We start from the raw sequence: 13,104 nt of genomic DNA on the forward strand, positions 1-13,104 counted from the left end.
GGCTTCCTAATAAATTCATGATCATTTTTGAGTTCATACAGTCATTAAAACGGGGTAAAAACGCAACAAATAAGATGTTACAGGGATGACATTGATAAAAGGTTTGTCTGAAATATAGCAGTTTTAAAATAATCTTTGGTTAAGAAATGTAATGCCCTTCGTGTAAGAGTTTGTTTTATTTTGGAGCGTAACGAATCACATGACCAGAGTTTAGCTAAGGGTATAACCATGGCACTGTGGGTCAGAGCCATAGGTCAGAAATATTATGGATGCAGAGGAAAGATGTCTACAAAACGATGTTTTTCCACACATGGTTCAAGAGGCGCACATGGTAATTGTATTTGTTATATGTGTGTATACTGTTGTTAGTGTGCTTAATATGGATATAAATACGTGATTCATTTCTACATTTATGTATTTGATTTCTGTTTTGCTATCGTGTTTGGGCCTGTTTATTGATGAGCATTAGCTTACCACGTTTTAGCCTGCTTATACAGACACATTAGAGACTTTGAAACAACATGTTTGATCTCATATGTTTTTATTTATTTATTTATGTAATTTTCACTGGTGTCTTCGATGTTATTGTCTAGAGAGAGCGAGAGAGAGAGCGAGAGAGAGAGAGAGAGGGAGAGAGAGAGAGAGAGAAAATAAATCTTCAAAAGTATGGAGCATGGCAATTTTTGTTGGACCAGGGCAGCTACAAGTCACCTTACAAAATACAACAAAATTTAAAAAAAAATTGACAGCATAATGAATCTAAAAAAAGCTTAAATTTTGATGTAATGGCACTTTCATAATATTAAACTACTACCTCTCAGAGGGGGGTTTTAGTTTTTTACTGTACTGTTACAACAGTTGTTTGGCCAGTGTACAATGCAGACTATTTCCAAACAAAACTACTGTTATATGAAAAACCCTGTATTTTGTACATATTAAAATGTTCCTTACTTTTAAACAATTCTGAACTTCTTCATTGAAGGTCGGAGGTTTGACCAGGGAACACGAACGCAAAGCAAGAGGTTTAACGGTCGCTCACTTCCGCCTTTGTTCTGCGACAAGAAATCTTTCTCGTTTTTGGTGGTAGGCTATATATTTTGTATGTTGTGGTCTTTTATTATTTCTGTCTTATGAACGAGTCTCGTTACGACATGTAACCCCGAGGTTGTGTTTATTTGATGACGAATTTGTCAATCAAATCAGTGTTTTACTTTGACATTAATCGCATCCGCTTAAAGCGTGGTAGTTTGTTTTTTTTTGTCTGCATACATATAATATGCGGACTGAAACAAGTAAAAGCCAGAAATCATACTAATAGGTATCGACTGCTGCAGTGTAGACATTGAGTGAAGAAATAGTACTGCAGTATCTATCTTGTATGTATCTTCTGGAGGAGAGCTGTGATTTGTTGTGATGAGACCGCAAACTGTTTTCTCAGCAACGCGAGATTTCGATGAGCTATTGGACGAAAGGGCCTAGCTGGGATTTTATTGATGTTGTGTATGGGACACTCTGGATTCGGTTGTCTCAGCCAGCAGGTTATTCCTCTCAGCCATTTGTTGAACGTAGACTACGGATGCTCGGCTATGTGTTGTTGTCGATTTGACGTGCGGAAGGTGAGTGTTGTTTGCTCCTTGTCGTTTTATTCAAGTTAGTTAGGAGACCATTCAGCCTAACTAGTGCTGTAATGTTTTGGCAGCAGCTGGGCCAACACCAGCAACACAACACAATTAGCGTTAATTGTACTACGTTTGCGACCATTAACTGCTCAAAGCACTCGTTAAAAAATTAACTAAAAACTCACAAGCCTAGGCGTATTATTAGCTAAACTAAAACAAATGGACCTAACAACAGTGTGAATAATATCAGAATAATGAATATTTAGCGCTAAATTATCGTTACGTTAGCTTTCAGTCTGCACTAGTAACATGCAATAAACTAGAAATTCAGCTACAGTTGTTAGCTTCGTAAGAAACAACATCACAAAAGAAAAAATGTGGAAAAAGCACAGTGATAAAAGCTGTAGGCTGTAGGCTTTAAACTTAAGAAGGCAGGAGCTATGTAAGCTAATACTGTCTGCAACAGTTAACACTGGTAATGTTATTGATAGAGAGACATTTCTGCCTGAAGATATGAACTAACAGTCATGCAGTATATTACTTACTTAATACATACATGAATACTTAATGGACCACTTGAGCAATTTTCATCCTTATCTCTATGAAGTTGTCAGGGTGACTCCCTTCTACCAAAGCGTCGTGTTACACACGATTGCACTTGTCATGTAACAGTTAAAGCTGCTCCAGACATATGCAATGTGTGTATAATTTGATTTTTCCTTAAAAGGTTTGATTACCTCCTTGAAAACTGGTTACATCTACATTTTATCCCTCATTGAAAAATCTGAATCTGTGAATATGCAAATGTTGTTTACATCAGAAGATTAATGGCTGGACATGATGTCTCCTACTTCACTGAGGATTAAATTCTCAGGGAATTATGGATGTATTCATTAGAATAAGGAGAGGACAAGTGAATGCACACTGGAGACTTCAAGTTACACATCACTGTAAATTGCATATGGTATCACAAACTAGTTATGATGTCACAAAATCCTCTTATACGTAAACGTCTTACACTGGGATTTAAGGTAAGCACCGACATTTTCAAATCAATGTCACAAAATGAAAAAATGTCCCACTTAGTAGTGAGTTTGTGGTCAGTTGGTCAAGACATGTCATACTTGGTTTGTTTTGAGCCATGTACCTTGTAATTCATACAGCCACATAATTAACATCAGTTTTTGTCATCCTTCCTTCCCTCACTTTCTCAGCTAGCGGGAGGCAAGTCCATGACACCATGAGTTCTCCAGCTCTGCCTGTGGTTTTCTGCTGTTGTCACAGGAAAATCTGGTTGCATTCAGCAACAGGAGGCGAACACATCTTCTATTTCCAACCCAATTATTATCTGCCCCCGGATGATGCTACGGAAGGACAAGCACAATGAATAGATACACTACCATCAGACAGCTCGGGGATGGCACCTACGGCTCAGTCATCCTTGGCCGTAGTCTGGAGTCAGGAGAACTAGTTGCCATAAAGAAGTGAGTATCTGGAAGTTGTGTATGTTTCACTGCAACCTGCGATTGATTTTTTTCCCTTTTCAAGCAACTACAAGGGTATCATCAAATGTGGACTTTTGTTCTGTGATTATTAGACTTACACCAGTTAAAAAAGAGACTGACATGCAGTTTGGTGTAATTATACAACATATTAGTTGACAGTAACAATATTTTTCAGAATGAAAAGAAAATTCTACTCCTGGGAAGAATGCATGAACCTTCGTGAAGTTAAGGTTAGTTAATGTTTTCATTTTTAACAGTTTCACACATTTGAATAGCACAGATGAATTATGGAAAAATCAACCCAAAATCAACTTAAAGGGAGTTCCCATTTCTATAGTGTAATAAAGAATGTAATCAGAGTTGTTGTTGTTTGTTTTTTTTGTTTGTTTGGCAGTAAATGGTCCATATTTACTGATAACATTTGAGTTAATTGGTATTTGCTTATATTAATGTACTATAGTACTGGCTGCAACTGATTTCCATTAACTTGGCTGTTCAGTCTTGTTATCAAAGCCCCACAATGGAGTTTTGGCTCAATTCTCCAATAATGGGTATGGTACGCTGTATTACCAGCTAATCTTAAAAACAATGTTGTTGTTGTAGAGGAGTGGAACAACAGTATACCTGCTAACGGCTGAATTTAATTAACTAATTTCAATTTTGTCACTGACACAAATAGCTGAAGGTATCAATAGGCTACTTACACTGTGAAACCGTCGTAACTTCTGTAACTCCTGTCATGTTTGTCGTATCCAAAATGGTCCAACTGCTCACATCTTCATGGCTAATCATAGTCACGTGAAATTGGTTTTGCAAATGTTTAATGAGGAAGGAATTTCATTCATTACATTTGTTCTCAATGATACGCACTGTGTATTTGTTTACAAGAAAACTCATCAGCGCACCTTTAAAGCTGATATGAGTATAGATAAATAATAGTAGTGATGTGCACAGTATATTTCTAAAGTGGTAACAGGTTAGTTGAATGTTGAAATATTAACATCAGTTACAAACGTCTTAGTATAAGCAAATATAGAGAGTGGATACATCAATAAACATCAAAATGGAATATCAAACATGAAATATTGTATGTAATGTTTGATGTCACTATGTCACCTGTTCTGATGCAGTGAGCAGGTAAATAGTATTTTGGGGTCACATTTCTGACTATCTGTTTGGGTTGATTTTTCATTGTTCTTTTATTTTTATTTATTTTTTTATCTCAACTAAAGAAGTTATAAGTAACTTCATGATAACTTGATGATTTGTGGGTAATGCCATGATATGTCTAAATTTCCTCGCAGCTGAAAGTCACACACCAGCTGTAAGAGTAGAAGGTGATTCTTGTGTGCTGTTGGTTTTGAGCTCTGGTTCCCATCCCTGGCCTACACGTTCCCTTTCCTAGAGCTTGACCTTAACGCAGCAAAACATGTGTAGAACACGCTGGTCCTTAGAGTCCTGCTAAATAGATTATAATTACAGCATGTCACACCATAAAATCTCAAAATCCCCCTTTACAGCTTTTTCTCCTTACTAAAAGTTAGCATGGTTAAACCTGTATCATCCCAGTGCATGGGAAAAATGTATATACATATATATGTCCATCCTGCTTCCTATTACTCTATTTATTTTTCCTTTTTAAATTTTGAGCATAAATCCCACCTTGGCAGTATTTACCCCCAAACTACATTGTGTTCTTACACGAGCCGTGTTTTAACAAGACGGTTTTGTTTTATAGTTGTAGGGTGTGCTTTTGAATGTGCTGCAGTGACTTGTGTGTATTATCCAGCATGGTTAGATTTATTTTATTTCTACAATTTATTTTTGTTTATTCATTCCACATATTCTTACATAACCTCTCTTTATTTTTTCAGTCCTTAAAGAAACTCAATCATGCGAATGTGATCAAACTTAAGGAGGTAATTCGAGAAAATGATCACTTGTACTTTATATTTGAGTACATGAAGGAAAATTTATATCAGCTAATGAAAGACAGGTGCGTATAGCTGTTTGTTGCATTATTACATCCACATTGAAACCATATTTGGTAAATGCTTACAGTTGCTTACTGATTACATTTTTGATCTGTCTCTTTCTTGCTGCAGGACTAGGTTGTTTCCTGAATCTGCGGTCAGAAATATTATGTTTCAGATACTACAGGGGCTCACATTCATTCATAAACACGGTACGTGTGTTTACTATTCCAGGGAGCTAAATTAAACCATCACAACCAACATTTTATAAATAACTTTGTTTGAGCCAAGATGGTCATGCAGTGTGTTTTTGTTAGGGTTTTTTCACAGGGACATGAAACCTGAGAATCTTCTGTGCATGGGCCCTGAGCTGGTGAAAATTGCTGACTTTGGGCTCGCTCGTGAGATCAGATCTCGACCACCATACACAGACTATGTCTCGACTAGATGGTAAGTCAACATAATGCACTTAAACTTAGCCTAAATGAAAGAGCACTTTATAGTTCAGCATATTGAAGTCCCAGTACCCTCTCTTTTTGGACTAGGTACAGAGCACCAGAGGTGCTCCTCAGATCCACATCCTACAGTTCACCCATAGACCAGTGGGCAGTTGGGTGCATCATGGCAGAGCTTTATACCCTCAGGCCTCTTTTCCCAGGCTCCAGTGAAGTAGACACCATATTCAAGATTTGCCAAGTTTTGGGTACACCAAAGAAGGTAATACTTATCACATGTGAAACCGCAACAATACAAAGCCCAAAAGGCTCATCCATTTGAACCTCACTGATAAACTGAGAGGTGAACAGTTAAACACATGAGGACACAGTAAGGGTTGGGTTATGCTCATTCAGAACTAGTTTGTGCAACATGTTGTCCAACGTCAAAGAGAAGGTGAGATGTGATACCGTTTAAATAAATGAGTATAAGGAAACATGTGGTGGCAGGGGGGTTTCTGAAGTTATTTGTCCATCTGCAAAGCCCTTCTGACAGAGTACTGCTAACTGAACGCACCATATGTGGACAGCAGAATTACAAAGAGCGCTTATTTGTCGTTCTTGTTGCACCCTGTCTGGACAAGATGTGTTTTTCAGTCTTCTGTCTGACAGAAGAAATGCACTTTGTTTAAACTAGTGCAGCTGTCTACATCAGCTGTGTAACTCCTCAGAATTCTCACAAACTGTTTATCAATATGGTTTTAAAATTTAAATCTACCATATACACAGTAAAGAGGGACACATACAGACTAGACAAATGTGTCAAACCTAGTTGGTGACTCTTTAGTTTAATTCATGACCATTATAGATGGTTATCAGGACTTAAGTATTTGCACTCAGCTGAATGTGCCAATATTTTAGTCACATATGTAGTAGTTTTTTTTTTTTCTGGGAATAACTGGAAATCTATATTTATATGTAGTATGTACACCATATTTGTGTCTTGCACTGCATGTGTGTGTCCTGTGGCAAAGGTCAGCACTATCACCCATATATTTTTTCAGTTACTAATCTTCTACTACTATTACTGTTGAATCAGACGTAAATACAGTGTGTACTGGACTGTGTCTTCTCCTCTAGAATGATTGGCCAGAGGGTTACCAGCTGGCAAGTGCAATGAACTTCCGTTGGCCTCAGTGTGTTCCCAGTAACCTGAAGACACTGATCCCAAATGCCAGTCCTGAAGCCATCCATCTGATGACAGACCTGCTTCAGTGGGATCCCAAGAAGAGACCAGCTTCTGCCCAGGTAGTGTCGGACCTATACGTCCACAGCCATCACAGCGGAACATTCACAACGAAAGCTGATGTTTTTTGTCCAAATCGTTTTATCTTTTCAGGCTCTCAGGTACTCTTACTTCCATGTGGGCCAGGCTTTAGGCACTCCTCAGCAGATCCTGGAGCAGGGCAGACCTCAGCCAGGTCTTGTGCCGCTGCAGGCTCCTTTACAGTCACAGCAGACTCTGCAGCAGCAACCCCTGCTTCTTAAGCCTGTCCCCCCCTCTCAGCCTCCACCTCCCAACCAACACTGCTCCCCCTCCAGGCCTCTCCAGCAGATCCAGCCCTCACCTGTATCAGCAGCTGCCCAGGCGGCAGTGTACCAACGGCACGCAGAGCTGATGCGAGAGCAGCAGCCAAAGCACATCCTGAAGCAGGAACAGACCGAAGGAACGCCACAGAGCCATCTTCCTTACATTGTAGACAAGAGTCTCCCGAGCAAGGTGAGGCTGGGCCTGGCTTGGAAACGTTATGTGTGTGTGTCTATCTCTCTGTGTATTTACTATATATCTGTTATATATATATATATATCTATGACTATTATTAGTTATTGTGAAATTTCAGATATTCTGTTTTATTTCCTCCAGTGGGTGGATGGATGAGTGAAGCCTTTTCATACACATATAAATATAGATGTTTAAGGGGTAGCAATCCTATAAACCTGGCCTCAAAGCCATTTGGCTGTTTGATACAATACAATATATAATATAGTGACTCCATCAAGTGGTCAGTTCCTTTGCTGGTCTTCACATCTTCTTTTTTTTTTATTCACAGTAATTCTGTAGTATAGAATAATTCCATAAAAGGGAGGCTGACAGTCAGAATATCCACACCAATATACCAGTACAAGTTGTTTTTTCTAACATGTAATTGTGCAAAAAATGCTCACACGCATGGTTAATGGTGATTGTCCTCTTAGCAAACGAGACAGGAGTCAGAAAATACCAACCTGCTGAGCTATCAGTTGAAACCTAAAGGAGGACGGCGGCGTTGGGGCCACGGCACAGGTCACCTTAAGGGTGAAGACTGGGACGAGTACGAAGAAACTGATCTGACATCCATAAGTATTCTTGGAAAAAGCAGTTTCTCCACAGAGAAGTCGAGGCAGGGGGATGACGCACTGAGCAGGTGAGGTTATCATCTGTCATCAGGGCAGACTCGGTGGCATCTGAACTGTAATGACATATAAACAAAGATGCTATTGTAATGTAGTAGTAATAGCCTGAGCTAATGTCCATACATCAAGGTTACCACAAACAGGTAGGGGAGACCGGGTATAGTTGTAACACCTTTAATCCTATATTGTCCCAGTTTGGTGGACTTGGTGGTATAAGAACTCTCCCCATGTCACAACCAAACCCGTTCTCCCCTAATTCACACCACCTTAGTCTCACTGAGTGCCCCCTGTCTTTCAGATATGGAAATGTTCTGGATTTCAGTCGACCCAGTGGAAAGGAAGATGCACCTTTAAACCTGAACAAGACTTCATCTTACCAAGAGCCATCAAGAACCGCCTCTGCTAAACAACATTACTTAAGGCAGTCAAGATATTTACCTGGTAATATACTGTATAGTTTAAGACTTATCTTAGTAGGACCAGGGGCAGGGCCAGTTTTATTATATATATATATATATATATATATATATATATATATATATCAGATTTTTTAACTTATTTGAAGTTATTTTAATGAACCTGGACATTTCTTTGTTGTGGTGCTGTTCCTCACCCCCCGCGTTTTATTCTTTTTAGAAGAGAACGTATGTAATAATCTTTTACTGTCTCCTATAGGCATTAGCACAAAGAAGAATGTGGCCATGAATGCCAGTAAAGACTTCAGTGGCAGCCATCTTTGGGGCAACGCTAGTATTCCATTTGGTGGGACTCTACCGAGCAGAGGCGCTCACGGTAATCTCCCAGGGCATTTACACCCTAGTCTTCACAACTCATCTCAATCATTCTCACTGTTGACTAGGTTCAAATTAATGGATCTGTGTGTTTGTTTTAAATACCAGGTACAAATACAATCCCAGGTGGATACATGCCATCATTTTATAAAAAAGACATTGGTTCTGCCGGTCACAGAGGGCATCAGGGTCCTTCAGTGGAATCAACAGCATCAAGTGAGCAAAGATTTAGAGCTTTGAACTTTCTGTAATATTCCTCTATCTGCGTTTCAACTAAAATGAACTTGAACGTGAAGCCGCCTAAAACTGCCCTTCAGAAAACTCCAAACAAACCTTTTTATTGTTCATTGTGTGTTTATTGTCATATTTTAGATTATGCAACATGGCGGTCTGGCAGGAGTCAAATGAACACCTCCACCAACATGCCGTTGGCCAACAAGAGCAGCGCTGGTGTGCTGCCTCGCGCTCCGGTACAGACCATACACGGGCGAACAGACTGGTCTGCCAAATATGGACACCGCTAGTGGCCTCCCTGGAGCTCTGATCTGTGCCCCAGAAGAGAGATCTTTCACCTCCAAAGAGTAGGCCTAGTTGTTTTATAATCAAAATCTGTATATACATCTTATACAGCAATAAATTTTGTTTCATTATGTGTACTATGGATGTTGTGAGTTGTAAAATATCAAAGTGTATGTGTACGGCTAAATGCAAATGGCCAAAATTTGAGCTCAGATTTGCTCCTAAGTGTTTTATTTTGTATTTCTGTAACTTAACTACTGTCCTACAGAGGTTACACCTGTACCCTCAGTTTTGTATAAGATTTATCATTGAATGTTGTTCACCAACTTGTATACATAATATGCATATTATAACTTTATGAAAACTTCACTGTGACTTGTTTTTGGCTAACTAATTACTTTGGCACTGTACAATACAGTTGTGTTTTTTTTTTACATTGCTGCTGTTTGTTTTATAATGGTCACCTTGTCAATCAGTTAACTATTATTTGTGTGTTAATGACATCCAAGGCAGTGCTGTAACTTAAATTTAAATTTGAATGAATAGAATTCAAGTCGTTGCCACATTGTATAAATCTGTTTTAGTTTCAGCAGTAACATGATCCAAATTAACATGTTCTTGGCCAAATTGAGTGTGATTATTTAATGGCCAGTTATTGAGTATAATTAAACTTTTGACTGGGTACCATATTTTCAACGTGTCATATTTATAAAACTTTTAACTGATGAAGTGACGGTAGGCCTTCTTTTCTAATTAAATATTACATACCAGTCCATTTTCCATGTCAATCCAACGGCTGTGACAGGGTGAGGATGGGAGCCCTGGTACAGCCGGTAACCGGATTAATCTGCTGCTAGAGGTTAATCCAGGTCAGTAAAATCTCACTGTTAATGCTATACATGCATGAATATAGTGTATCTATATTGATTTGATGGTCTGAATCAAATTTATTTCGTAGAGCCAAGATTGTAATGTGTTTTTGCCAGCATTGGTACACATACAGTACACAGCACAACACACTTATTCTTTATGGCTATGCGGGAAAAAATTTAATTTCTGCAAGCAGAAATAACAACTCACAGAACTCCAGTGTAGCCACAAGCCAATGAGGCTTGGCTTGTTGCAGGCAAGGCACGGAGAATAAAAGTAACTCCATGTTTCTCCAACGAACATTTACGGCACCCCAAAGGTAAGTTTTCTACATAGCACAACCTACAAGAGGACATGGGCTCAAATGAAACAGGGGGCACAGGTAGCGCCCGGTGACAAATAGTGATTTTAAATAGTGCCATCCTAATAATTACCAGTATTAAGAAAAGAGAAACAGGACGTGAAACGTTTAATGTTTATTTGACTTTAAAATTTTAATATTATAATGTTGTTAAAAGTAAGGCAGACTGCCACGTGCAGCGCCGCACTTGGATGTGTCTGAAGCTTGGAGCTTGACTTCCCTACGTTTCTCCTACAACTGGGCCTTGAGCTTGTTTGGAGGTTCTAGCAGGGGAGCGCAGCTACTGGTATACCGATGGATGGTCGTCCGCCGGGGGGACCTCGTCCTCTTCCACCGAGCGCGGAGCTTCGGGAGGGACACACGTGGAGCGGTGAGGGAGGAAGGGGACACCCGCCTAGCCAGCCAGATCAGCCGAATCAACCCTAGCGATCAATGGGGTGACAGATGTCGCAGCCAGATCGCCCTCACATCCGAGTGGTGGAGGCGGGGCGACTCCATTATATAGCGGGATAGAAGACAAACGTATATCATCAGGGTGTCAATAATCGAAATGTTCGCCACAGCTTGTATGTTATGCCTGGTTTGTTTTCTCAACACAAATTACATCGATATTTCTATCGAACTTGGTGAACTATGATCGATTGAACACCGCTTGTGCAATTCCCTTTCCCATGATGTTTAGCGACAATATGTTAATGACCGTGTTTCTATTGGCTAGGACCAACCAATCATAGTCTTTGTCTGTTTTCTCCACCTTTAACTTTTTTCTGACAGTACAAAGTTATATAAGGACTTTAACTACCTTTGCTGCGCATTCTACCCGAGTCGGTGCTCAGGTATGGGAATTCATCTAACTCAGCTTCAGCACATGCATCTTTATCTGTAATATGTGATTTGTATTTTTTCCAATTCTCTTTTTAGCTTCACAGATATACATTCCCAAAATAAAATAGCAATGGCTGAAAAGGTTGTGCTGCACTACTTCAATGGAAGGGGAAAAATGGAGACTATCCGTTGGCTTTTGACAGTTGCAGAAGTTGACGTGAGTGAAGGGTGTGGTGGTGTTAATCTGCTGTCTTAAAGTAATGTCAAACCTCTTGAATGTGCCCTAATTCTCTTTTGTAATTTCACATTCACAGTTTGATGAGGTCCACCTGACTACCCGTGAGCAGTATGAAAAACTCCTCAGTGGTAAGTCGGTTGTACAAAGGTGTTTAAAACTAAAATCAAGTCTGTGGGTGAACTCTTATGTGGCCTGTATCACAGGTGCATTTGCAGCCTTTTTTTTCCTTTTATCTGTTAACTTTAACCCACATTGACATGACGCAACCTGGGATGAAACAGCTATCTGGAGGTCAAGGTCTCAAATATCTTGAGACACAGTCACAGATTTAGTAGTGTTTTAACACTAGGACTTCCGCCCTGTATGAGTTGCTGCTGTGTTTCCTTTGCAGATGGATCTCTCATGTTTCAGCAGGTTCCTATGGTGGAAATCGATGGCATGAGGCTTGTTCAGACAAAGGCAATCTTGAATTACATCGCAGAGAAGTACAATCTTCATGGACAAAATCTCAAAGACCGCGTCTTGTATGATCCACTACTTTATTATGGCAATGATTGGAGTGCCTACTGTTATCATGTGATTTTAATAAATGTTTGTGTTATAGTATTTGTGAATGCTTTCCCCCAGGATCAACATGTACTCAGAGGGACTGATCGATCTCATGGAAATGATAATGATTTTGCCCTTCAGCTCAGATGTAGAAGCAAAACTGAAGAATATTCAAACTAAAGCAAAAGAGCGCTACCTGCCTGTGTTTGAAAAGGTACCAATACACCTACTGTATGTATATGAACTGGTCCAATAAGTGATTCATTTTGGTTTAAAGTTCTGTAAGACATAAAATTGACATATTGATGACTATATATGATTGTTTACAATAACACAGTTAGACATTGTGCGTCTTTGGTTCTCAGGCGCTGTCTGGGCCCATATACCTGGTGGGAGGTAAACTAAGCTGTGCAGATGTGGAGCTTCTTGAATGCACCCTGATGCTGGAGGAGAAGTTTCCTGGAATCCTCGCTGATTTTCCAAACGTCAAGGTAAATGTGACTTTCTGTGAAAGGCAGGATATAGAAAGAAACAACAAAAAGATTCACTGATCCTATGAAATCCCAGTATAGTGTTAACAATCATATCCGTGCACAAAAACCGACTGCTGTGTTTAAAGATGATTTTCTGTTTCCCTCCAGTCTTTCCAGGGCAGGATGACTCGGATTCCCGCCATCAGCAGGTTCCTGCAACCAGGCAGCAAGAGGAAGCCACAGCCAGATGAGACCTATGTGAAGACAGTCATGGAGGTGTTCAATGTAAAATTACCATTGCCATGAACTGTGAGAGATCTGGTACTCCTCACACAGGCAGTGTGAATGTTTCATTATGCCAGCATAGCATGTACAGTAAATCCAATCCAATCTTTTGAAACATATCTGTGTTTTTAATGTGAGGATTCTACTAAATAAACCATTTATTTCTAACGAACATTTGAGAAGCCGCTATGTTTTTGTTGTGTGTCAA

General features: G+C 39.6%; 2 protein-coding genes across 3 annotated transcripts; both read left to right on the top strand.

The window, feature by feature from the left end:
• Nucleotides 1-226: 226 nt before the first annotated feature.
• On the top strand, nucleotides 227-9,977 carry LOC130181899 (serine/threonine-protein kinase ICK-like). Of its 2 annotated transcripts, none has more exons than XM_056396382.1 (14): nucleotides 227-331; nucleotides 2,834-3,103; nucleotides 3,300-3,354; nucleotides 4,999-5,120; nucleotides 5,230-5,309; nucleotides 5,415-5,547; nucleotides 5,643-5,814; nucleotides 6,672-6,839; nucleotides 6,931-7,311; nucleotides 7,788-7,996; nucleotides 8,284-8,426; nucleotides 8,661-8,777; nucleotides 8,885-8,992; nucleotides 9,149-9,977. In XM_056396382.1, exons 2-14 carry the CDS (start codon nucleotides 3,003-3,005, stop codon nucleotides 9,298-9,300), a joined length of 1,941 nt encoding a protein of 646 aa, XP_056252357.1. In that variant the 5' UTR covers nucleotides 227-331; nucleotides 2,834-3,002; the 3' UTR covers nucleotides 9,301-9,977. The 2 variants fall into 2 exon arrangements, with proteins under 2 accessions (XP_056252357.1, XP_056252356.1); XM_056396381.1 differs by lacking the exon at nucleotides 227-331 and adding an exon at nucleotides 1,446-1,616.
• Nucleotides 9,978-11,304: 1,327 nt separating this feature from the next.
• Nucleotides 11,305-13,068, top strand: gsta.1 (glutathione S-transferase, alpha tandem duplicate 1). The gene is made up of 7 exons (XM_056395427.1): nucleotides 11,305-11,362; nucleotides 11,448-11,568; nucleotides 11,666-11,717; nucleotides 11,981-12,113; nucleotides 12,217-12,352; nucleotides 12,504-12,629; nucleotides 12,780-13,068. The coding sequence occupies exons 2-7, from the start codon at nucleotides 11,482-11,484 to the stop codon at nucleotides 12,915-12,917; spliced, it is 672 nt and encodes a 223-aa protein (XP_056251402.1). The 5' UTR covers nucleotides 11,305-11,362; nucleotides 11,448-11,481; the 3' UTR covers nucleotides 12,918-13,068.
• The last annotated feature ends 36 nt before the right edge of the window (nucleotides 13,069-13,104 follow it).

The sequence above is a fragment of the Seriola aureovittata genome, chromosome 14 (assembly GCF_021018895.1).
Source record: "Seriola aureovittata isolate HTS-2021-v1 ecotype China chromosome 14, ASM2101889v1, whole genome shotgun sequence".
In the NCBI taxonomy this organism is placed as follows: domain Eukaryota; kingdom Metazoa; phylum Chordata; class Actinopteri; order Carangiformes; family Carangidae; genus Seriola; species Seriola aureovittata.